This window comes from Sphaerodactylus townsendi, linkage group LG03, assembly GCF_021028975.2.
Source record: "Sphaerodactylus townsendi isolate TG3544 linkage group LG03, MPM_Stown_v2.3, whole genome shotgun sequence".
NCBI classification, from domain to species: domain Eukaryota; kingdom Metazoa; phylum Chordata; class Lepidosauria; order Squamata; family Sphaerodactylidae; genus Sphaerodactylus; species Sphaerodactylus townsendi.
Window position 1 is genome coordinate 139,134,164 of NC_059427.1, and position 26,154 is coordinate 139,160,317.

At 45.8% G+C, this 26,154-nt stretch overlaps 1 protein-coding gene across 1 annotated transcript in view; it reads right to left on the reverse strand.

Moving 5' to 3' along the window:
- ASIC1 (acid sensing ion channel subunit 1) overlaps nucleotides 1-25,851 on the reverse strand; it is a 220,642-nt gene extending 194,791 nt beyond the window's left edge. The window contains exons 1-3 of the mRNA XM_048489898.1: nucleotides 25,672-25,851; nucleotides 25,090-25,487; nucleotides 16,678-16,873 (exon numbers count right to left, since the gene is read on the reverse strand). Coding sequence (XP_048345855.1) covers nucleotides 16,678-16,873; nucleotides 25,090-25,454 — 561 coding nt within the window. The 5' untranslated portion in view covers nucleotides 25,455-25,487; nucleotides 25,672-25,851. The remainder of the gene's footprint in view (nucleotides 1-16,677; nucleotides 16,874-25,089; nucleotides 25,488-25,671) is intronic.
- Between the last annotated feature and the right edge of the window lie 303 nt (nucleotides 25,852-26,154).

Genomic DNA, 26,154 nt, shown 5'->3' on the forward strand with positions numbered 1-26,154 from the left:
GCTTTAAATTGTGGGCTTTGCCTCCCAAGTCCATGTGGACTTTGGAGGCATGTGGACTTTGAAGGTGGATCACAGTTCGATGCTGGGCTCAACCTGGTCTGGTCTAGCTTTAAACTGCGTCCAGGTTCAGCTTTCAACTGTGGGCTTGGTCTGGCCAGATCCAGCATTAAGCTGTATGTGCTGCCTCTGAAGTCCATATGGACTTGGGAAGTGGCATACACAGTTGAACGCTGGACCCAGCCAGGCCAGGCTGCAGGGGATGGAGGGAGAAGAAGGGTTTTCAGTGCTCTGGGTGCTGTTTTCTATAGAAACACCCCTGGCAGAATAAATTAAAAGCACGACAGGGTGAAGTTCAGCCACAGGGGAGGCTCCACCCCCATATCTCTGAAAGTTTCTCAACCCAGAATTGGCAACCCTAATAACAATGAACAAGGCACTGAGGCCAAAACCTTCCTTTGGCATTGACTCCTATCTCTGCTATTGGGAAGTGTACCACCTCTGGCCGTGAAGGTTCACTTTAATTACCTCAGCTACAGCCACTGACCGACCTCTCCTCCCTGATTCTAACACCTTTTAAAGCACAGGTGTCAAACTCACGGCCCTCCAGATGCTATGGACTACAGTTCCCATCATCCCCTGCCAGCATGATGCTGGCAGGGGGCTGATGGGAACTGTAGTCCATAACATCTGGAGGGCTGCGAGTTTGACACCTATGTTTTAAAGCCTTCCGAGCTCGTTGCCCTCTAACAGTGAATTTCAGCAGCAAGAAATGCACCCATTTAGCTGGCAAAACACTTCCAAACATGGATCTGTAGCATAGCAGGAAAATCTTCATGTTGCTTCAGAGTGCAGCTCAAGGGAAAGTTGATGTTGGCCATAGAGATTTGTAAATACTTTCCAGATCTCACTGGGGGTAGTACTGCCAACTCAGGGTTGGGACATTCCTGGAGATTTGGGAATAGAGTCTGGGAAGAGTGTGATTTGGAATGGGGAGGGAAGAGGAAGAACCACAGCGGCCCCTTCCGCACATGTACAATAATGCATTTTCAACCCACTTTCAATGTACTTTGCAGCTGGATTTAACTGTGCGAAATAGCAAAATGCACTTGCAAACAATTGTGAAAGTGGATTGAAAGTGTATTATTCTGCATGTGCGGAAGGGGCCAGCAAGGCATGATTCAACAGAGTTTACCCACTAGAGAAGTCACTTCCTCCAGGGAATCAATATCTGTAATCTGGAGGTTCAGTTGCTATTCCAGGAGATCTCCAGGTCCCAACAGGAGGTTGGCAACTTTACAGGAAGGGAACAGATTCTGCAAACGCCACTAGTGTGAATCAGCCTACCTCCTCCCTCACAAACACACATACTGTGGCAGCTACAACTACCCGTGCAGCATGATGCTTGTGGCACTTGGTGCAGCATTAGTGGAAGTCATCCAAGCAAGGAGGAGGCAGCAGAAATTAACCTTTAAGGGGATTTTAAAAAATATTTTAAAGCCTTTGGCCATTTGTGCCATCTTCTACTTCAATTACAACAAAAGAAATCTTTCCTGCATTGTGAAGGGAGAGAGCAATCAAAAGCTGCTTGTCTCCTTTATTGTCATTATTATTATTTCGAATGACGTTAATATTCAAGGCTAAACTAGATGTCATGCTTCTGGAAATGTAGGCCCCCGGGCTCATTTGAAGATGATAGGGTGGATAAATTATGACATGGCAGAACAGCTCTAAGTAACACTCCGCTTCTGCCCCAAAGAGGGGAGAGGGAGGATAGTGTGGCAGGGGAGGCCAGACTGTCCTTCGGTCTCTAGCTACTGTGTGTCTCAGAAACACTCTGGGCAAAGAAGTCTTCCTAAGAGCTGGCTTCAGCATGAATAAGAGCGATAAAGCAGTGACGTGGAGACAGAGCCGAATGAATGAAAAGAAGGACCGGGAGAGATTCAGCCACCTGGGGAGGCATGCCTGTTGAGCGGTAGCCTTTTTCGCAAAGGAAATGTGATTCCACATTTACACACCCACCCAGCAAAAACCCCAGGAAGCCCATGCACAAGGAGACACAGCCAAGTATTTCAGCGGGAAGCAGCAGCCTGCTGGGAAATCCAGGGAAGGGAAACGTGTTTGATATGCAACCCGGGCGAAAGCTTTTCCGCAGCACATTGTGCACGCAAGCCAGGCGCCTGCATGAGTCTGCAAGGGGAATCCAGAGAGAAGCATAAATATAGCACAGAGGCAGCTTTTCCTAATCAAATCCATTAAATCATCCCAACTGGCTTGTAAGGATTAAGCCAAACAGCGAGAACAAGGAGCCCAGGAACTTTCTGCTGGTTCACCAGCCCTCTCTGCAACACAAGTTTACAGTCCAGCTGCAAAAGAACTCTCAGGGACAGACTCTGCCAATCAGGTATTATATTTGGCATTCTGCAACCTGAGAGGGATTTCACACTCAGTCCTGGAACCAGCCTTTCTCTGTGGCTCTTGAGGGGCATGTGTAAAAGACTGGAATGCAGCTTTAAATGTGCTTGTATCAGATCTTTAAATCGATTTACGGCTGTGCAGGCAGGAGGATTTACAGCCACATTTCAGCCTTACAGCAATTTCTGTGCCACCTGTGAACACAAGCACTCTACCCAAAGCACATTATATCCCCTCATCATTTTCCCCCATAGATTGGTAAGCATTTGAGAATAGCTCCCACCCACCCACACATTTTTAACTACCTTATTCAGAACTATTTGAGTGGAGACCTGTTTGTTTCATTGATGGGGGGGGTTCCTTCTTTGTTCCTCCAATTGATAATAAAAATTCTTTAGAATGTATGTGTGATCTTGGCAACCAACATTAGCCGATTAGGACAGGTGTTTAACCTCAATAGCAAAGAAGCATCCCTTTGAGAAACACAACAAAAATGAGTTTCCAGAACTCATGGCTGTAATGGATATTTTCCAATAACCACACTTACAGAACTTACATTCTTAACCACATTTATAGCACACTTCAGAGCTGTTGTGGGTTTTCTGGGCTGTGCTGCCATGGTCTGCTAGTTCTTTCTCCTAACATTTTGCCTGCATCTAAGGCTGGCATCTTCAGAGGCGTGTCACAGTGAGAAGTGTTTTCTCCCTGTCCCACAAAAATACACTTTCGCCTCATCATGCCTCTGAAGATGTCAGTCATAGATGCAGGCAAAACTCAGGAGCAAAAAATTACCAGACCCCAACCACACAGCCTGGAAAACCCACAACAGCCACTTGATTCCGGCCACGTAAGCCTTCGACAATACTTTCTGACACTGTTTACCTTCTGAGACCTCGATTCTTCATAAAATCTTTGAGACTGTTAAAATTAAAACGCAGCAATCAAAACAGAATGATTCACCAAAATGCAATAATGCCATGCGTATTTCCTAGGGATTAAGGCCTGTTGGACACAGTTAGACTTACCTCTGAGTAAATATGCATAGGATTCAGGGGCACAGCTGTAATCCTAAACTCAATTACTAGGAAATAACCCCCGCCCCCTGAACTCCATAGGACTTCCAAATAAACATGAGTGGTAAGAAAATATAGACCTTCTCAAGAAACACAAATGTTACACAGCTGGCTCCAAGGATGATAGGAGGAGGACAAGAGACTCTTAATCAGTGAAAGAGTAACAAGAGCCAGCGTGGTGTGGTGGTTAAGAGCAGGTGCGCTCTTATCTGGAGAACCGGGTTTGATTCCTCACTCTGCCACTTGAACTGTGGAGGCTTATCTGGTAAACCAGATTAGCTTGTGCAATACATGCCAGGTGGGTGACCTTGGGCTGGTCGCAGTTCTTCAGAGCTCTCTCAGCCCCACCCACCTCACAGGGTGTTTGTTGTGGGGGGGGGGGGAGGGAAAGGAGATTGTAAGCCCCCTTGAGTCTCCTTGCAGCAGAGAAAGGGGGGATATAAATCCAAACTCCTCTTCTTCAAGCTAAGTCTCCTGAATCCTCCGAGAGACAGCATTGCATGATGCTAGGCATAGTCTCTCTCTCCTTTCCATGGCACAACTTGCTCTTGTGGCCACCTGCTTTCCCAGAATCCTCTGTGATTGCGCACAATTCCTGAAAAGGCTGGAGGCAGGTAAATTTGCCAGCTGCCGAAAGGAAATAATATGTCCTGTCTCTTTAATAGAGGCCTCCTTTAAAGGAACAGGACATTTTCTCCAGCCCTGTTGGCAACCCTAGTTGCAACACAAATTTGTGTGGCTGTTGATCTTCCAGGGTGCTAGCTAGGAAGTAAAAAGTCCAATACTAGAATCACTGACTGTGTGGGAGATATCTGAGACATTTTGGAAGCAATCTCTCTTCTATGGCTCCTAGTCTTCCCATTTATCCCCAAAATTGTGGGGATGGAGTTACTGACCTTGGCTTCTTGCCCTTTCTTGGGCCTCAGCAAACATTCAACAATGCTGACCACTAGCAGTGACCAACATGTTGTACTGTTCAGTTTTGAGGCCACAATGCTGTTGTGTCTGTCTCCCTGTAAGCTCTTGCCACCTATGGTGACTCAGAGTGACAGGGACCATTGGTTAATCATCAGCTACTTCCATGACCGGGTATGTATCTGTTACCTATGGTGCTCTAGTAGTAAATATGCAGGGCATTTCACCTCTATGCCCCCTCTGACCAAATTCATTCTACTAAAGAGCTGCTGGTCATCTCCATAAGCAAAGATGGGTTGAAGCAATACAGTGCTGAGGTTTCTGGCTGGGGCATTAGAAAATGTTTCTAACGCGCTTACAAACTGCACAGTATCTAAAGTTGTGGTATAATGTTTCAGCTTTTCAGGTAAGAGGCTAAAAGCTCCTACTGATCCTTTTACACACACAGGGTTTAGATGTTGTTATTGACAAGTGTAATTAATTTGAAATGCATCTCAAGTTACTTCCCAATAGAAAAAAGGGCAAGTTAATTAAACCACCCTCTTAGAGTTAGAGGAAACAATGGGGGTTGCCCCATCAGCACTCAATGAATTTGGTTCAGTCTGAGAAGAAAGGCAGGGATGCGACATAATCCTAACTTCAGCAATAACCTCCTGTTACAACTCCCCATCACTATAGACAGGCCCTTTTAAAAATGTTCCCAAAATAATTCCATTCCACCCAGCAAAGGGGATAACATCTGACAAACCATGCCACTCTGCTAAGGGTCACTTCACGTGCTAGGCCCAGCTTCCACTGGCATTCCTCGAATGCACACAGAGTCAATAGAACCTTCCTGTTCAGAGACCTCAGAATCCCTCAGAATAGTTATTTGTTTATTTAGAAAGTTAGATCCTGCTTTTTTCTTCAGTGAGGATCTAATGCAGCTCACAAAGTTGTTAAGGACATAAGAAAAGCCCTGCTGCATCAGACCAGAATCTAGTCCTACACAGGGGCTAATCAGTTCCTCTAGAGGACCAACAACAGGGAATAGAAGCCAGGACCTTTACCTGGTGTTGCCTCCTGGCAACGGTACTGACAGGTTCTCCTCTTCTCCATTTTATTCAAAAACTGTGTGAGGTGACCTAGGTTGAGAGTGTGCGACTGGACCAAGGTTACCCAGCAAGCTTGCACAGCAGTGGTTTGAACCTGGGTATCTCAGCAGTCTAATCACTATACCATACTATATCTTTAAACACCAGATATTGAGGAAAACACAGAGAAGGCTGGAGCCTTTATAACCCGCCTTTAAGCTTCCAAGAGGCATCTGGTGGGCCACTGATGAATACAGAACATTCCACAGTCCAGCAAGGATGCTTCTTAGATCTGTATATATTTAGGAAATTGCATCTTCCCTTTAAATGTTTTATATTTATTATGGCCAACACTAGATAGCATGCTGATGGAACTCAGCTACTTCAAGTACTGTGATGGATCCAGATAAGCTCCATTAGGGTAACCACCACTAAAATGAGCTGTGGTAGTAGAAAGTGCCAACTTATGGCAATCCCATAGAGTTTTCAGGGCAAGAGATGAACAGAGGTGGTTTGCCATTGCCTGCCCCTGCATAGCAACCCTGACTTCCTTAGTGTTGTCTCATCCAAACACTAACCAGGATTGACCCTGGTTGGCTTCCAAGCTCTGATGAGATCAGACCACCCTGGGCCATCCAGACCAGGATGAAGTGAGTTGTAACTGTTGTTGACTCAACCAGAGGCAGTGGTAGTACCAGTGGGGAAAAAAGTCTGCCAGTTCAGTCCCGTTAACAGTGAATGAGTTTATGCTAAAACTGTTATTGGGAGCTTTGCTTTCCCTACACTCTAAACTATATGACCATGTGAAGAGTGAGGAAGACACTGTACAGTGCACACTCACTTATTCAAGACCTCTCAGGAAGCAATTTGTAGCAGCCGTTCCACACATAGGATCCTCCTTCAATTCCCAGGTGGTAGCTTGGGACCTACTGACATCAGAATCACATAACAGGAAGATAACATGAAGTTACGCATTAGTCTATCAAGTTCAGCACTGTTGACTCTGACCAGAAATAGCTCTCAAAAGTCTCAGGTACAGGTCGTTCACATCATCACTATCTGACTTTTTAAACTGGAGATAGAAGGATTTTGAGCCTCGGACCTTTTGCATGCTAAGTGGAGAATCTACTATAGAACCTCTTCCCCAAAAGAGGAAGTCAGAGCAAAGATATGAAGCAAGATGAAAAACATCGGAAACAGACCAAGAGAGGCAAGGACAAGAAGTATAAAGCGAGCATCTGCAGGTTCAGAGACACCCAACCTCTGCAAAAACCCACTTCCAGCTGTGCAATACTTGCACCTTAGAACCAGCTTTCTGAAGGAGAGGGTGTTCTACACTGCAAGCAAGAATGCACAGCAGATCAATTCATATGGATGTGGGGAGGGGGCAAGCAGGAAGAAGAGAGAGAAGGCAAGTAAGAGCTGTTTTGAGCAGGGGGAGTCTGATCTACCTATGCTAAAAAGGAATCCTGTCTACCATGGAGCAACCTTGCCTTGTTGTTCTGTTGCTCCTCACCATGCATGCAAAGAGAGGTAGAAGCTATAATGCCTTTGCTGTCTGTGCATCTGTATTATCAGCAGACATTTCTAAAGGGTTCCAAAAAGGGGGGGGGTGTTTCCTGGCCCACCTGAATGTCCCACCCCATCAATTGAAGACCACCGATCTAGAATCTTTGTTCAGTCAGCACCTTTCTGTGTTGGAGCTGCATTCTGCTTCTGAACGAGAGCAGGACTCGTGCACCTAACCGGAGTAGCGAATTGATTGGTTGAGTTGATGGATTAGAATAGAAAATCAGTCCTACTTTCTGGAACGTCTGTCCAGAACTCTTGCCTGATCTTTCAGTGAAAAGAATCCTCAGGCACATGTGTATGTCCATATTTACAATAACATATAATAAAGCCTCCTAGTTGCACACTTTGGACTCAACATGGGTCATGCTTGGCAAAAAATATATATGTGTGGGTAAAGTGCCATTAAGTCACTTTTGACTCATGGCAACTCTATGAATTAATGTCCTCCAAAACGTCCTATCGTTAACAGTCTTGCTCAAGTCCTGCAAACTGATGGCTGTGGCTTCCTTAATAGAGTCAATCCATCGCATGTTGGATCTTCCTGTTTTCCTCCTGCCTTCAGCTTTTCCTAGAATTTCTGTCTTTTCTAGCGACTCGTGCCTTCCTTCTCATGATGTGACCAAAGCATAATAGCCTAAGTTTAGTCATTTCAGCTTCTAGGGACAGTTAAGGCTTGATTTGATCTAGTGCCCACTTATTTATCTTTGTGGCAATTCATGGTATTCAGAAAACTTTTCCCCAAAACCACATTTCAAAGGAATCTGTTTTCTTCCTGTCAGCTTTCTTTATTGTCCAACTTTTACACCCATATATAGTAACAGGTAGTATGGCATGAATTGACCTGATCTTGGTTGCTAGTGACACATCCTGACACTCAAGAAGCGTCTCCGTGGCTGTGCTTCCTAATCGCCTTCTGATTTCTTTGATGCAGTCTCCCTGGTTGTTGATGATGCAGCCCAGGAATAGAAAGTCTTGAACAATTTCAATTTCCTCACTGTCAACATTAAAGTTGAGTAATTCCCCAGTAGTCATTACTTTTGTCTTCTTGATGTTCAGCTGTAGTCTTGCTTTGGCAGTTTCTGCTTTAAATTTCCCCAGTAGTCATCTCAAATCTTTGCTGTTTTCTGCCAGTAAAGTGGCATCATTGGCACATCTCAAAATGTTACTGTTCCTCCCCCCGGCCCCACAATTTTCACACTTCCCTTCTAATCCAGCTTTTCTTATGATATGTTCTGCATATAAATTGAAGAGGTAGGAAGATAAAATACATCCTTGTCTGACATCTTTGCCAGCTGGAAACCATTCTGTTTCTCCATGTTCTGTCCTACCAGCGGCCCCTTGTCCAGTGTACAGGTTATGCATCAAAACAATCAGATGCTGTGGCACACCCATTTCCTTTAAAACCAGCCGCAGCTTTTCATGATCCACACAGTGAAAAGCTTTGTTGTGATCTATGAAACACAAAATAATTTTCTTTTGAAATTCAGATATGCACCCTCCAATGGGCAGAAGAAAACCTAAGTCTCGTACTACAGAATGGAAGGCACCGGGCCATGCCGCCAAGCCATGATAGAGATAGGATTCAATGCATGTTAACTTTAGATGGTTCAGACCGTACAACACTTTTAAGTAAAGGGCTTTTTGCTGTGATCATGACAGGAATTTATGGAATAGAGAAGGATTACACCAAAACAGAAGCCTTATCCAAAAGTATAGCACACAACACAATTATAAACCCAACCTTTAAGAATTACATTACATGCTAATTTCACATCATGATATAAATCTGTCTTGGGGTTCTCCTTTCAGAGCCGCGCTCCTGTTGAAGAATTCCCCTTTTATGTGTGATTTCTTTGATTTTTATGAATATGAATACAAATGAACAGGTATGACCTGAATGCACATGACCAAACAAGTCCAATCATGTCAGTTCTCAGAAGCTAAGCAGGTTCATCCCTGGCTGGTATTTAGATGGGAGACCACCAAGGAATACCAGACTCATGATGTGGAGGCAAGCAATGGCAAACCACCTCTGAATGTCTCTTGCCATGAAAACCCTAAGGGGTCATCATAAGTCAGCTGTGACTTGATGCCACTTTCCACCACCACATTTTTAAATAACCATTCCCTGCAGCTGCTGTGTAGCTACAGGGAGCCTGAGCTGGGCCCCAATTCTGTAAAAAATAAGGATATCTTGTATGGCCTTGAGCATCTCTTTTTAAACAAATTAACCAACTTCAAGTATGCAACATTCAGTCAATTAACCGGTTATATTTTCATTGATATATAAAAAAGGAACTGCCTATGACAAATTACAACAGCGGATTTTCAGTTTTTTTCAAGTTTAAGCATTACGTTAAAAGCACTGTCTTAAAAGAGGCAGCTGTGCCTGAGAGCATGTGGAAGGCACCCTCACGAGCAATGCCAGTTGTAATATATTCACACTCGGAATCGCTTTTTAAAGAAATGCACCAAGTTAGAATTTTGACTGCAACATTCATTCAATTAATTGGTTGTATTTTCACTGATGCACATCATATTGAAAACAAAGAAAACAGCTTTTTCTTAAAAAAGGACTTTCCCCCTCATTTACAGTTGTATGCAGATTTCAGAAATGAATGGGTTAATCAACTCAAGTCCATGCTAAGTCTTTAAAATAAGCAACAACTCTAGTTAAAAATTGGTAACTGAAAAGGGGGAATCAGGAAAAAAACAAAGCCATATCCCCCAAAAAACTGGCCTAACAGTATCTGTCGTAATGTTCAAAGAACAGAAACAAGCAAGGGGATCCCTTTGATCCACAAGCTCAGGGTTGGGAGTGTTTCAGGCTGCCTCTTTTCCTGTTTTTCTTTAGAACATTGATCACAGCTAGGCATGGAAGGGGGAAAGATTGACTGCATTGACTGCAAAGGCCTCCGAGCTAAAAAGGATGCTTGCTGAACCCCCCAACCGGAGCCCCTTGCTTTCCAGCAAATGACATCATCTCCTCTGGTGGCACCGATCAATCAACTTTCCAGCAAAGCAGAATTGTTACCATATAATTTCCTGCCGAACCTAACACGAAAGGGAGCAACACCTATCATAGAGACGCTATTGTGTGTGTCAGATCTGTATATCGGCGTAGCATGAAGCAAACGCCACACGGCGCAGAGTCCAGGCAGGGGGAGAGGATGAGAAAGCTTCAAGTGACTGACTGGAAATTATATTCCACTGATACACCGAGCGTCTGCGTGTCTGTTTATGTTTCTCTGTTTTGTCGTTTGTCTCGCTGGCTCAGGCTGGATTTTCTGCAGCTGACATCTCATTACAGTGAAGCTGGGAGGGGTGTGTGTGTGTAGCAGAGATGAGAAGAAGGGATTCCGGTGCTATCTCCCCCTCCCCAGCCTCCTGCAAGGATCCCTGCCTATCATGAAAGCACATCTCTGGAGACTGGGGAAACAGCGGAAGGAAAGAGGAGGAGGCACCGTCCGTAAACAGATGTGGTATGAGAGATTAGGGACCGAGAGATGCAGAGAGACAGGACTGGACACTCTGCGTACAGAGGGAGTGGAATGCTGGACAGGGGAGATAGAGAGAGAGAGAGACTCACTGAGATGGAAAAAGATTAGATGCAAGGAAGAGACCAAACTCGCCAGAGAGTTTTCTCTGTCTCTGTGCTAGACGCAGCCAAGCGATAGCTAAGCTTTAGCGCCCGGCTTCTGGGTCTGGAGATAAAACTCTCTTGGCACTGCCTGAAGATATTTGTGTTATATGCTCCGCTATAGATGGATGATCCTGACTTCCCTTCGACAAATGCCACGGGTAAATTGTTGGGCACTGAAATCTTTGGCAGTGGTGATGTTTAATTTGGAGAGAGAGCCAGAATTCTGAGATTCTGTCATATGGGTTTGCCCTGTTCTGGCACTGGGTAGATGGAAGCCCTTGTCTGTCAGCAAACCGTATCTCTTGGAAAGGAGGAAAGAGTTCAGGGAAGGAGAATGTGTTGACCATAAGAGGTGAATTCTTGACATGAACTGGGTAAGCATTGTAAGGAAAGACCCAATTCACATTTCAGGGCAAGGAGGTACTTGGGACATTCCTGCTCTTCATATGGGAGTGATTAGGACTTTCTCTGTACACTGGAAGTGAGATGAGCTGCCAAGAACAATACTCAATTTGAACCATGACTGTTTTAAAAGACAACCCTCAAGACTTATTCTGAGGAGGGAAGGTGGCATGATATAGTCAGATCTTGAAAGCTAAGCAGGGTTGGTACTTGGATGAGAGACCACCCAGGACAACTCTGCAGAGGAAGACAATGACAAACCACCTCTGCTTCTCACTTGCCTTGAAAACCCATTGCTGGCTTTGCCATAAGTCAGTTGTGACTTGATGATACATATGTATGTCTGCAGGACCTATTATGAATGCATAAGCACACAGAATATGTGAAACTTAAGGCAAGAGTGCCTTAGAGAATGTGAAGGCCCCTTTCTCCCACCAACTGGAAGGGTTTCCTAGTGTCGAAAGGCATCTTCCTGGCTGGATCATAAGTTCCCAATAGCCCCCAGCTTGCTAAGATTTGACTGTGAAGAAAACTAGCGCTGAAACCTAAGTTCTTTTCAAGTAATTGTGAAGTTTTTCAGATCAAAAGTTAACCAGAAAATAAGAACTTTGTTTCTGCAAAATTTCAGAAGGCTTTTGTATTTTTTGTACGTGTCGCCTAGATGCAAAAATGAAAAACCATCCCAATCCATCACAGGGAATTTCTCCCCACTTTATATCTTTGCCAAAACACAGTTTGATTCATTTTAGAAAAATCTAAAATTCAGTTCTTTGTAGTGCAGGCTAGCCCAGCCTTGGAAACCAAGCAGGTCAGCCCCGGTTAATCCTTGAATGAGAGATCACAAAAGAAGTCCAGAGTTTCTACACAGAAGCAGGAAGAAGGGTCGCTATTAGTCAACTTTGACTTGACAGCCAAAAACAAACCCCAAATCCCTCCAGGATCCTTTGCTTTCTGTACCCCGCCCTTCCAAATTCTTCAAAGTCAGTCTCGAAATCTGTACATTTGTGCATTCTGAAACATACATGTACATTCATCACCATAATAGCTGCCAGTCACTTTTTAGGTAGCAAAGAAAACCTTCCCAATGAGATCCTCCTGGGCTAAGACTTCCTGCCATTAACTTCACCAAGATGCATGTACACAACCCAGCGGGGCTTATTTGCATGTGCAGGGAGACTGGTACTGCAGCCAGAGTGGCACAAGAGTGTCATTAATTTTCCTGAGAAGTTAGCCTTCCACCCAGATCCAACTGAGACTTGTTTACTGCATGGCAGTGTTCTGAAACATGTTAGTATCATGAACCGCTCAGCTTAAGTGGTGCGCTGGGACCTCAACACCAACCACTGGACTTAGAACAATGTTCAGTCCAAGTCATTTACTTACTGCAGTCTTGTTTTTTAAGCCTAGAAATGTGTTGAATTTATCAGATTCTGCCTCTGCTTCTGGCTCTTTCATTCCTTCTCTGCTGTATTCTCTCCCCACCCCTGCTTCTCTCTTTGATCTGTTCTGTCTTGTGCCCACCCCATGTACCCCCACCATTACAGTTACCATCTTCCTCACCCCCACCCCACTGTTATTTTCCCTGCACTTCTGACTACCTGATCCAGGTAAAAACCCATCACTACCAGAAACACCACTGGGCTTGGCTTGCTGTCAGTGAGGAGTGGGGTGGTAGGAGGCCACATGTTCCGCCAGCACCCATGAGCACCTCTCAGATTTGAACCACTGTTAGCCTAGCCCAAGCCTCTGGTGCTGGCAGTGCCTCTGGGGCTTTCCTTGCTCCTAGACAACAGCAGCATGGGAAGGTGACACATGTTCCCTTTTTGCCTCTGGCCTGTCATGGTTGGGCTCAGCTCATTCCCAGCTTGTGGCAGGCTGGAAGGAGGCGACAGATGCCATCAGCCAGTCCCAAGCTGAGCTTCTTTGGCCATTTACCTGGGCTAATGTAGCAGACCACCTGGAGGGTCCCTGCAGACCACAGGCAGGCAATCGCTTAACCATCCAGAAAGAAGACTCTCATGCACAGATGAGTACTGTTCATTCTTTCCTCATTCCTCATTCTTTCCTGCATGCAAAGTTTTCTTATAAAAGCAGCTGTTGACTCTATCAGCTAATTGGGTGGAGAACTGAAAGGTCTAATGGAGTCTCCACCAAGCAGAGGGTTAATGCAGTTGCTGACTTTCTTCTTCCTGCTTGCACAATGGATCGAGCCTTGGTTTTTCAGGCTGTGTCTCTGCAGCTACGAACCCTCCTAAGAAAGCACAGTTGCTGGCTCACAAACTTCTCCTTGACAAATTTGACAACATTAGTATTTTATGTTATTACTTATGACATATTTATTAAAGGGTATTTACGTATTTAGTTTAGAATTTATTGGATTGATAATTTATTCCTTACAAACATGTATACCTCGACATTTCCTGTCTTCGGATTTTCTGGGTTGGTTGCGTGCTTTACGTCTTCCTTTGTGATGCGTTGCAGACTTCATCTTGCTCCTGTCCTGCATCTGTTTACTGCTGCTTCCTCATAACCTAAAGACTCTAATCAGTCCATCCCAAGGGCTTCATGACTGCTAAGACTCTCGATCGCCCTTGGTGAGTGGGTGCACCAGATAGTTCTGATAGTCATGCAGAATGCTTTAGAAGTTTGAATTAGGAGACTCATTTTGGCAAAGTTTGAAAATGACTGACCCATGGACAGATAGTGACACACTTCCCTAGTAATCCTACTGAAGTTAAGCACAGCCTGGAGACATCAGCAGGCCCATGGCAAGTGGAAAGGTTCAGACGTATCTGTTGTTACATAAATCCTGGGGCATGTTCTCTCCCTTCCACCATTATGTTTCAAAAGTCACCTATTTTTGCTATCTGTTGTTTCCTCCAATCTACAAATTCTGGTTGTTCTATCTAGATCAGAATTTCAAACTCTTGTTTTATTCTGATTTGTAGGGAAGAGGGTTTAGATAAAATGACAAACTATGATTTAATGAGATGGGCCCAAATGCAAGGGAAGGGAAAATGGGAAATAGTGCCTGGCTATGAAAATCCTCCAACCTTTTGCATAACCGCAAACCATAGTTTATTGGAACCTGTAAATTATGCCCTGATGTTCTAAGCATGCAGGAAGCTAGAAGAAAAGGATGGTCTTTCTGCCTTTTACCAGGTACTTTAGGACCAGTTTAGACTCAATATGACTTGCAATGACCTAAATAGAGTTAACCCTTCTCAACCCACAACATCAATAGATTTAGACGAGCGGTGCAGGATTTGAGTCCAATAGCATCTTAAGGATCAACAAGAACTCCAGGGTATAAGTTTTCAAAGCTCTCTTTTTGTTAGATACCTGAAAAGGGAGCTATGACTCTCAAAAGCTTATTCTGTTGCTGGTTTTTATGGTGCTACTGGATGTGAATCTAGTTCTTCTTCTGGAGACCAGCTTGGCTACCCACCTGATCCTATATGCTCAGGGAAACTTCAATATTTAGATTAGCATCATAAACAAATCATCATTTGTTTGTGACATGAACGAGCCTCAGATCCTGCCTTGAATGTGCTTCCACACTCCACTTCCCACTGCTGCTGTGCTTGTGATATGATTGAAGACTTCCTGCTTCAGAAGTCCTCAATTGAACTCCAAGTTGCCATACTGCTATATTGTCCACATGCAGATGCCTCAACAAAGCAAAGTTAGTTTGGTTTCCAGAATCCAGGATTGTAATCCTGGTTGCTGGGAAAGAAATGAACTCCGATCTGTAAAGGTACCTCTGACCAACTAGAATTAGATCAACTGGAGCCAGATCCAAGATTTGAAAACCAGGATACCACCAGTTGCAGCTACACACTCAAGGGAAGGACATGAAAGAGTGTGCAAGTCCAAGAATTAAAAAAAATAGGTAGGAGAGTCAAAAACAAACCAGAGATGGGTTTTGGTTGGTGGGTTTCTTCATCTCAATCCATTACCATAGTAGAGAGATTAATAAAATGTCTCTATATGGTCCAGCACTTCATTAATGATTTCTTTTGACAACTACTGTGTGCCCTCCATGTCTGTGAAGAACTAGTCCTGAAGTTCTCTTCATATAGTTTTTTAATGCTGCATCTGCCCATTCCTGCCCTAAACTTTATCTTAAACATCATCCTAAGCTTCATTTTTCCGTCATCTTGAACCACAAGGAAAGGCAGGTTATCAATTTTTAATAATAAATAAATATGGTAAGTTTAATCCTCTCCCTTCAAGTAAACCCAGATGTGTGTGTCAGTCTGAATCAAGCTAACCAAGCAACACAGATGATATGCTTTGCCATGTACTGACTAGTCACACTGAGGATGCCCGATTATTTTACTCAGGCTTATTTCTTCTTCCTTGAGAAGCCATAGAGCTCATTCTCCCCTTGGTATTTATTTGTCACTTACCCTACCAGAGAGTATGAGCCACTATTGCAGCTGTCTATCCTTATTGTCTTTATTCACCTTGAGCAGAGGGGGCTTAAAGAGATTTGATGCTTCAGAATGACTATAAACTTGACAGAAGACGCTCCTTTACAGTTCGTGCAGCTTTTCTCCAGATAAGACAACTAGGACAGGCTGGCTGGGTTTCTTTTCATGATATCCAAAGCTGCTCTTACAAGGAACTCAGAAGCATACTTTGTGGGAATCTGTAGTCTCCAAACTCTGACTGAAGCCTGAATTACCAACCACTGACTTAAATTCACACATAAATCACCACCAGCTACTAGTGGTACCTGGCATTCAGAAGGACACAGTCCATGTCTACACCAACAGCTATCCAGCTCTACATCAATGAAGCAAGTACTACAGACTCTTGACAGGATTTACAGTGCCCATAGCTAGCTAGCTAAAGATCAGTTTTCCCTGCTGGACCGTCTCAACTACACACTATTGGATCTACCAAGGCTGCCCACACACTGGATGCATATCCACAAACATGGAAAAATCACAACAGAGGTATTCTCAAAATATCACCACTGCACAAATATCCTCTCCCACTGGAAAGGCCTCACCATATCCATACAGTTGATTGCCTCAGGATTTATATCCATAACCAAGATTGCGACATGATCTGTAACTCTACCTCCAATGCTATATTCTCTTGCAGACTCTGTTTTGAGTCCTTCACAAGTCACTGTGTCTCTTGAGGCAACCGTGACCTCCACTCATCAAAGATAGCTTGCTGTTTTTACATGATCCTTTAATCAATGACTCACTTTGGCCTCTGGTTCATCTCACTAAAAGTGTAAAAAAAAAAGGTTGAAGCAAGATCAAGGGTTTGTTATCTCAGGATAAACTTATTTTGTCAACAAGATCTGAGGGAGGCTTTGGTAGCCTTCTCACCAACTCGAGTTCCCAAAGGTGCACCTCAATATAATTCATTGCAGAATAGACACAAAACAGTCAGCATAATAGCCTGTCAGCCACTTCATTTCTCCTCAGCAAAGCCAACCATAACCTTTGAGCATAACTTAGATTCCTTTTCCTGGACACCCAACAGGGTGAGGCAGTATGACACCAGCCAAGCACATATGGCATCCCCCAGTTCTAGGAGGCAAAGGCACAAAACATCCACTCACCACTTTGAAGTCTTCTGGGGCACATGGCTCCCCACGAAACAAGCAGGAAAGCAGCATTTCCCGGATGTCATGCCCAGCCCGGTCAGAAAACTCCAGCATGCTGAAGGGTTTCGGCTTGAAGTTGCGGAAATTTGCCTTCTCCTGCAAGATCTCAACCTGCTTCTCATCAGCCATCTGGGTATCTGGGATCTCGTACCTGAAGAAAATTCACAGTTTAGTCTCTTGGGGGAAAAAGACTCCTTGTACCCTCAAGCTGAGTTGGCCCCAGCCTACAGAGCCAGCACCATAATCTCTGGTGTCTATTATTATTATTATTATTATTATTATTATTATTATTATTATTATTATTATTATTATTATTATTATTATTATTATTATTATTATTATTATTATTATTATTATTATTATTGTTATTGTTATTGTTATTATTGTTGTTGTTGTTGTTGTTGTTGTTGTTGTTGTTGTTGTTGTTGTTGTTGTTGTTGTTGTTGTTGTTGTTTGCTGCTGCTGGTGGTGGTGCTGGTGGTGCTGCTGCTGCTGTTAAATTAAATTTCTAGTCCGCCCTCCCCCTAGGGGCTCAGGGCGGTGAACAACAGTAATAAAAACAGTAATAAAAACATAACATAAAACAACTTATTATCAATAATAAAACCAGGAAACATATAGTGTCAGATGGTGTTTCATCCCTCCCCCATCCCCACCTTTATGCCCACGGGAGTCCAAATGAAATGACAGGGTGGATTTAACCAGGCTGGCCAAATGTCTGGCGGAACAGGTCCATCTTACATGCCCTGCAAAAACTCTGCAGGTCCCACAGGGCCCTGATCTCCCTTGGAAGCCTGTTTCACCAGGTGGGGGCCAGGGCTGTAAAAGCCCTGGCCCTTGTAGAGGCCAGCCTAATAGCTTTAGGGCCAGGGATCACCAGAAGGTCCTCCTTCAATGAATGGAGGAGTCTAACGGGGTGATATAGGGAGAGGCGGTTTAGCAGGTACGCAGGTTCGAGGCCGTGAATGGCTTTGAAGGTCAAGACCAACACTTTAAACATGACCCGGAACTTGATCGGAAGCCAGTGCAGATGGTATAGGACCGGGGTAATCTGGTCCCTGCTCGATGCTCCCCTAAGAAGCCTGGTTGCTGTGTTCTGTATGAGTTTCAATTTCCAGATCATGGCTAAAGGCAAGCCCACGTAGAGCACGTTACAGTAGTCTAGCCTGGAGGTGACCATTGCATGAATCACAGTGGCTAGATCAGGGTGGGGGAGATATACGGGGCCAATTGCTGTGCCTGTCATAGATGGGGAAAAAAGCAGTCTGAGTCGTTCGGGTGACCTGGGCCTCCATTGATAGTACTGGGTCCAGAATCACCCCCAGGCTTTTGGCAGATGAGGCTAGCTGTAAAGCCTCACCATGCGTTTTAATATGGTTTCTGTTTTAATTTGTCAATCTATCATGTAATTTAAAAGGCCTATGGCTAACAAATAAAGACTGATGATGGCCTCACCATGCAGCGTAGTCAGGCCAAAGGACACCAGACACTCTCCCTGACCCAGCCACAGGACCTCCGTCTTTGTAGGATTTAATTTCAGCCAACTTGCACTCAACCAACCAGCAACAGTATCCAAACAACGCTGGAGAGCCTCAGGGGCCGAAGACGGGTGGCCCTCCATCGTGAACACGAGCTGTGTGTCATCCGCATATGCTTGGGCCCCAAAGCTATGATTTAGCTGAGTGAGGTATTTTCAGAAGCTTTATGGAGTGTGACCCAAAGGCATCCCAAGTCCAATAAGATCTCAACTGGTGTGGGGATCTGCAGGAGGCAGCAATTTGTGCAATGAGAACCTGGTATTTAGACACCCTAGATGGTAAGCAAGCATGCTGTACTGCTGCATGAATGAAGCCAGGAATTTGCAGAGCCTGTGGTTACACTTTAACTCAAACTGGCAGCTTCGGCACATGCTGAAGCCATTACAGGTTTTACCATTGTTCAGCTCGTGAGACTAGAAACGTTTTTTTCAAAAGAGGAAATCTGCCATTCCCTTGCTTTTATTACACATGCCACAACTGACACGACGGGAATGATCCGTGTGTAATTCCCCTCCTTCACTCACTGTGTGTCACACTGCTTTAAGCATTTTTCTTCCAGGCCACATCATTTTAGGAATCAGAGTGGGCCAGAGAAAAATGCTTTAAAAAGAATGCAGTAGGAAGGGGGAGGTGTGAAATCTCCCCTCACTCACCTGTGTAGGGCAGAATGAATATACACAGATCTCTCCCCCACCCATGATATATCATTTGGCCCTTTGGGAATGTTCGGAGTGAGAATATGCATGTAGTGACCTTACATTCACTCAGCAGACTTCAAACTGTTTAAGCATACCACATGCACACACCTTCTTCAAAGCTTTATGCTTCAATACGCAACTGTGCCTCTTTTTTTAATAGCAATGAAAATTTATTATCCTTTTTAACCACACCCTTTCTTCATGGAGGTTTGAGCAGCACCCCTTTTATCCTCAAAAGCCTGACATGAAGAAATAGCAAGCAGTCCATTGTCTTGTATTCAGTGACGTAGCTATAGATTTTTTATGGGGTGGGTTTGGGGGCGTGGCAGGGGGGGTGCTTCAGACATGTAATGGGGGGGTTGAACCCATGAACCCCCCCCTTACCTACATCCTTGCTTGTATTCATCAGAGGATTTCCACAAACAGAAGGGACTTCTGAATGCAAAGGATGACTTCCCTGGCTCTTCCCTCCCATGACAGCTCAAAATGCCTCCTCCCAAGTGCAGCTTCTGCTTTGCTTCAGAGTAGAACAGGTGAAAATCCCCTCTCCATGCACTAGAAAATGATAGATCCAAGCCATGGTCTTTCACTGAACTTCATGGATAGTGGGCATTGGAACGCACTACAACCACTATACAATACTGTCTCACTAAAGACTCTGCATGGTTATTAATTGTTGTAAGTGGGAAAGGGACAGACTGTACTGGTTCAGATACTAATGTCCATACTGATTCTCTGCTAGTCCACATAGTGGATAGGGTTCTTTGAACAGCAGCTTGGACAGTGACTTCAGATGCAGAGTATCTGAAAGCCATGACCATTGATCCCATATAGACATCCTTTCTCTTCTGTTTTATTTTGATGTGCTGCACTGGAAACAAGAGAAGCTACTGTAGTGATGTGGGTTTTTTTAATACACTATGTATGGCCTCCTGATAATTTTATTTCTGTTTTTACACAAAGCTTTCTAAGTTTAAGGTACAAACATAGACCTGATACTATGTGACAGTGCTTGATGAAATATCAGAAAGCCAAGAGAGGGCACTGACCAGTATTTCCAAAGATTGGGACTCAGGACCTTGTTTAATTCTTGACCAGAAGAAAAAGATGCCTATTTTGGGTGCTGTGTGGTTTCCGGGCTGTATGGCCGTGTTTTAGCAGCATTCTCTCCTGACGTTTCGCCTGCATCTGTGGCTGGCATCTTCAGGGGATCTGCCAGCCACAGATGCAGGCGAAACGTCAGGAGAGAATGCTGCTAGAACACGGCCATGTTGTGCCTGAAACCATACAAGCAGCTCCAAGGGATTCCTCGCCGTGGAAAGCCTTATTATCGGTCAATACATTGATGCCTATTTTGTTTATTTAAACTTTACACTGAATACAATGGGACCCTAAATGGCTTAGTGGCCTTCCACCACAACGACCCTGTGATGTAGATTAGACAGACAGAGAGAGAGAGAGAGAGAGAGAGAGATTGGCCTGAAGTTCAGTGAGCTTTATGGAGAATTAAACATTCATCTTCCACATCTGTAGTCGGACATTGTAACCACTATACCATGTTGACTCTCACACAAAACAAATATATGCCTATTTCATTAATTTATATACATTGTAGAACTCATCTTGTAAAATGTAATGATTTAATCCCAGAAGTGGAATACCTCTAATAATACACAATTGTTAGACTTCCTGCCATGGATATTACATGGCACTGACCCAATTCTGTTCTGATGTACTGAACCTCTGGAGTAATCCTAACATTACCTATGCAACATAAGAACCCCATGAAGCTGCCTTACAGTGTTAGAACCTTAGTTTATCATCTCCACTACGGTCTGCTAAAGTTGACTGCCACTCTCCATGGTTTCTGGTAGAGGTTGTTAACATAGGCGTACTGGGTAAAAATGGCGCTTGGGGCAACACCTGCTCCCACACACACACGCACCCCACCAGCATTCTCCCAGGCCATGGCAAGATCCCGGGGGAGGTGCCCTGGCTGTCACTGCCCCCCCCCCCCACTGCTGCTGGCCTCTTCACAGAAGGATTATCGAGGGGCAGGCAGGGCCAGGCGGAGCCAGCAGCTGTGTTGCAGTTGTGGGGGCCAGCAACGGCTGGGGTACCTCTCCCGAGCCTTGTCATGACCCAGGAGAATGTGGCCAGACAGTCATGGCCCAGGGCGCTTCCCCGGAGAGACTGGTAGGTTGTGAGGCATTGCCTGGCCAGAGCACCTCCCTGGGCCTTGCCACAGTCTGGGAGAATGCGGCCAGAAGGCCACGGCCTGGGGCACTTCCCTGGAGAGGCTGGCAGCAGGGGGCGGGGTGATTGTGCGCCCCCCCCCCCGACATGGCGCCCAGGGACATGTGACCACCCATGTCCCTCTGGCAGATACCCCACAGGTTGTTAAACATCACAATGCTGCTTGACCCTTTTAACTGGAGATGGTGGGGACTGAACTTGAGACCTTTGGCATGCCAAACACAGCCTCACCCCATTGAAAAGACCACATCACTCCCATGACATGTGGAAATCAGGAATATGCAGATGGGCGGGTGATACTGTTCTTACTCTTCCCAGCAGCCGGTGTCATTTGCCAAGGTAATATCTGAATCAGCCCTCGGAGCTCCTGAATTGGTAATAATGACACACAGCTGAGCTTCCTTTGTTATTACGATACAATTCTTGGAAATCTTCGGATTTAGTACTGTGCCTTCTAGCAAGGTGAAGTTGAGCATTCTAGCATTTGTCACTGAAAGATGTCTATAGTGAGCATCTTGCATTGCTTTGGGCTTTTCTTTTAAAAAAAGAAAAATAGTCAATAAATGTTATAAATAAGTTGTCAAGTGCTCAAATGCAAGAGCTGACAAGTACCTTGAACAAGCATCGCCTGGAGGTCTCCCTGAGCAATGTTTGCCCAGAGTAAGGGAATACCACATATATGGGAGGTTTATGTCAGTCAGCAGTAGTGGATTGGCTCTTTGGGATCACCTGACTCCCAGAACCAAGATTCTGGACTATGGGTCTACTATCTCAGCTCAAACTTACAGCAACCCTTAAGGTGCAGAGAAACCAGTACTTAAACTACAACAGCCAACGTGAATAAATAATACTATTTTCAGAGAAGCTTAAGGCTGTTCATTGGTGCTCAGAAATAAATATGCATCACATTCTCCATCAAGAAACCTTAATTTTGATTCTCTGAATAAATTAAGTCCTTTGGCAAGGCTGGTGCAAGCTCACATTTTGCATAAATGTGATTAAGTGTATGTAGCATTCTGAATCAGATATTTTATCACAATTTGGACTGCTTGCATGAATGTATGCAGTGAGGTACGGCAATACCATTGTGTCAACAGAGGAACATGACCAGAGCCACTGGAGTAGGCAAGCACTGCTGGCAATTATGAGGAGTTTAGGAACTCTTCATTCTGGGTTTAATGCAAAACCTTCAGAATCATGAAACTCAAAAACAGGAAATTGTGAAGATATCATGCACAGAAACCAAGATTTATCAAAAGACAGCACTTTTTGCTCATGGTGAACAATATTAGATCAGTGTCAGCCGCTGGTGAAGACAGGCTGTTCTAGATGCTCACTTCTCCTGTGACCCTTCCTACAAGCAGTGGTTACAAAGGGAAGGGTGATTTCCTCCTCTTTCATATTCCCCTCCTCAAAACATACTTATAGAGCTTTGGCATGAACAAGCTATTAGCCCCATCCCCACCCCTGGCCCATCTCTTACGAAAATAAAACCTAAGAACAAGGCACAGAAATACCTCCAACATTTATTTCCACTTCATCTTTGATTTATTGTTTCCCCTGTGATTGTTTATATGGTAAGTTTCTTGGAACAAAAGCCATTCTTTCTATGCTCTGTACAGTGCCATGCACATCAATGGCACTTTGTAAATAAGAAATTGCAAAGATTCAAGAAAGCTGAACCTTACCAGCTACTAGCAACCAGGATTGGCTACAAAACCGCTAAGACCTCAAGGAGCCTGAGGCAGAGTAAACAGCCAGAAATTAACACCAGAGCACAAGAAAAGCTCAATCAGACAGAATCCATTTTGTCTACCATCTTGTTTCCTAGTATGGCTGGAACCAAAGAGATGCTCTTAGAAAGTCCAGAAGCAGGGTACAAAGGACAAAAAATGGGGCCTCCTCCCATGCCTCCAACATCTGGTGGTCAAAGGTATACTGCCTTGGTACTGGGAGGTTCTGTTGAACAATTGTAGCTAATGGTTGTTGCTGGGACTATCCTCCATGAGTGTGCCATGACTTCTTTTAAGTCATCTAAACTTTTGGTCAGGACCACTCCACCTGCTTACAGTGGATTCCATAAATTATTTATGTGCTGTGAGAAGACATCATTTCCTTTGCCTGCTGTGAATCTACTGCCAGTCAGTGTCAGTGGACAAGTCCAGGAGAAATATTTTCTCCATCTACTTCCTATCTGCAAACATTTATAACCCTCTATTTTCCCCTCCCATTAGGTATTCTCCCTAAAACTACGCAAAGCTACTGCTGGTATCGGAAAGCAGAACTTTTGTACACTCCAGCAAAACTCTTCTTATGCCTTTCTGTTCCAAAACATGGACCCCCACTGTATGGAATGGGGGCATTTTGCAGCTGCCCTTTAAAACAAAGGGACCCCTTTGTTTTAAAAGGGACATCTTGTAACTTCAGCCTTTAATGGCCTAAATTTTTGGCTATTTTTAGTTCTGGAATGGGGGGATAAATTATATAACAGATTTGGCTTATGCCATTCAGAATAAGCCTTCTACTTTCCAGTTTCTAAGACAAGCAATATGTCTTAGAAACCCATGCAAACTTCCCTGGAAAGTCTGACTCCACCATTCCACACCCCCTCCTTAAGAATACAATAGGACCGTGGCACATTCCTGAGGAGTTGCAATTGCCTGCAGCAGAGGGCAGTAGATGCAGTGGATTTGGGGGGGGGGGGGGGGGTTCTGAGGGTTCATACACCCGAGCACTTAACAGCACTTACTGAAACAAGCGAAGAGCAGTTTTGTCCTCCAGAAGCTTGTTACAAGGAAGGCAAAGAATTCCCATGGATCAGTGCTGCTGCACAGCCAGCACTGTAGAAAGCCTGACTCCTGTTTTCACCTCTTCCCAGAGTCCTACATGTTACTGTCCATGGTCCTGAGCTTCAATCGTTCCTGGGTCTGCAACTTCTTGCTTCCACCTGCACAGCAGTGCACGGAAAGATGGTCCCTGACCGACCAGTTGTAGATATCATCCTGTTCCCATAGGGACTGGCTCAGTTAAGCACTAATGAAGTGGATGAGATTATACTGTTCTGTAGGCAGGCAGTGAAGAATGGGTAGCCGCCTGATCTAAAGCAAATAGTCAGAGAGGCAAGAAGAGCTCTAGCTATTGTGTGGGAAAGGAGGACATGTAGGATGTCACATGCAGACCATGATGAGAAAAGGGGTGAATAGTGCCACATATGACACATGACAGGAGTAAGGTAGCACATGGGTGCTGTTTCCATGTGTACAGCATTTGCAAAAACACACACCATGAGTAGGGAACTACATGCATTGTTTTCCATAGTATCTTTAGTGTGACATGCAGGTATGCAAGCATGGTACAAGCATGGCTTGCAGAGCCATACATGTGGCCCGATATGTCTGCGTGCATTAGCATACCGTATTAGAAGAACTCTAGAGGTAGCATGTTTCAGTGCACAGTGAATATAAGAAGTTGGTTTTTATACTCCACTTTTCTCTGCCTTTAAGGAGTCTCCAAGCAGCTTACAATCACCTTCCCTTCCCTTCAACAGACACCTTGAGAGGTAGGTGGGGATGAGAGAGCTCTGAGAGAACTGTTCCTGGAAGGCTGGTCACCCAGCAAACTTCATGTGGAGGAGAGAGGAATTGAACTACTCCTCCTAACCACTACGGCATCCTGGCTCTCAGTGTTACTCAGAGTAGCGAATCTCTCAGTGTAACAGCCACACATGTGGGTTAAGAACTTGTCACACCTGGGGTCCCCCTGCCCACTGAATGTGCCAACTGTTGCATGCCAATCCCCAATGGGGCTTGGGAGGTGTGGCTCCATACTCCCTGGCCCAAGGAGCTCCTTCTCCTGAGCCCCCTGCCCCGACCCACCTGTTATTAAGCAGGGCCAGCAGCTCGCCGGCGTGGTACAGGTCATTCTTGGTCACCCGGCTGAAGCGAAACTCATTGAGGTTGCAGAAGGTGACGGCGGGGAAGGTCATGCGGTTGGTGGCCACCTCGTCCAGCTTGGTGACGTGGGGGTAGCGGAAGTAGTACTGGATCCTCTCGTTGCACACGAAGACCAGCAAGGCGAAGGAGCCCAGGAAGCAGAGGGTCCAGAAGATGCGCTTGATCGAGAGGCGCTCGTAGGAGAAGATGTGCGACAGGCCGTGGAGCGTGGAGCTGCTGGCGAACGCCTCCAGGCTAACCGGCTGCCCGTTCTCCACCTCCTCGTCGTCCACCTTCAGGTCCATCATGGTCAGGGCTGCGACTGGGACGGAGGCGCTGCTCTGCGGGGGGAAGAGCCCGGAGAAGCGTGACTCCCCGGACGACCCCCCCCCCCAGATCCCCCCCTCCAAGAGCCCCTGCATGGGCCAAGAGGCAGCCCTCCCCCTCGGGGCGCCCCCTCCTGTCCTGGGGCTCCCAGCTGCCCTTCTCCCTCCCCCCGCCCCCTCCGCAGACGCGGATCCAAACCTGCGAGCAGGGCCAGCGTCCGGCAGGTGGGCGGCAGGCGGGGAGCTGGCCGGCTGCGGGCGAGGTAGGCGCCCCGAAGGTGCCCGGGAGTGCGGCGGCAATGCCGCGGGAGGGGGATCCGGCAGTCGCCGCCGCCGCCGCCGGCGGGACTCAGAGCCAGGCGAGCGTGGCCGGCGAGCGGGCAGCGGCACGACTGAACGAGCGAGCCTGCCCGCCAAGCACATGCAGCCTCCCCTGGTGGCGAGCCAGGCCCGGGCGCGGCGGCGGCGGCGGCAGTGGCGGGGGGGGGGGGGGGGGGATCCGCGCCTGCCTGCCTGGCTCAGGCGCGGGCGGAGGCGCCGCAGGAACGCATCGCGCCCCGCACGGCCTCAGGGCCCAGCTGGGCTCGCCCGCGGGGGTGCCGGGGCTCGGCCGGGGGGCTCGGCGCGCAGGGGCGGCAGGAAGAGGAGGCGGCTGGCGGGGACGGGCGGGGGGACGGGACCC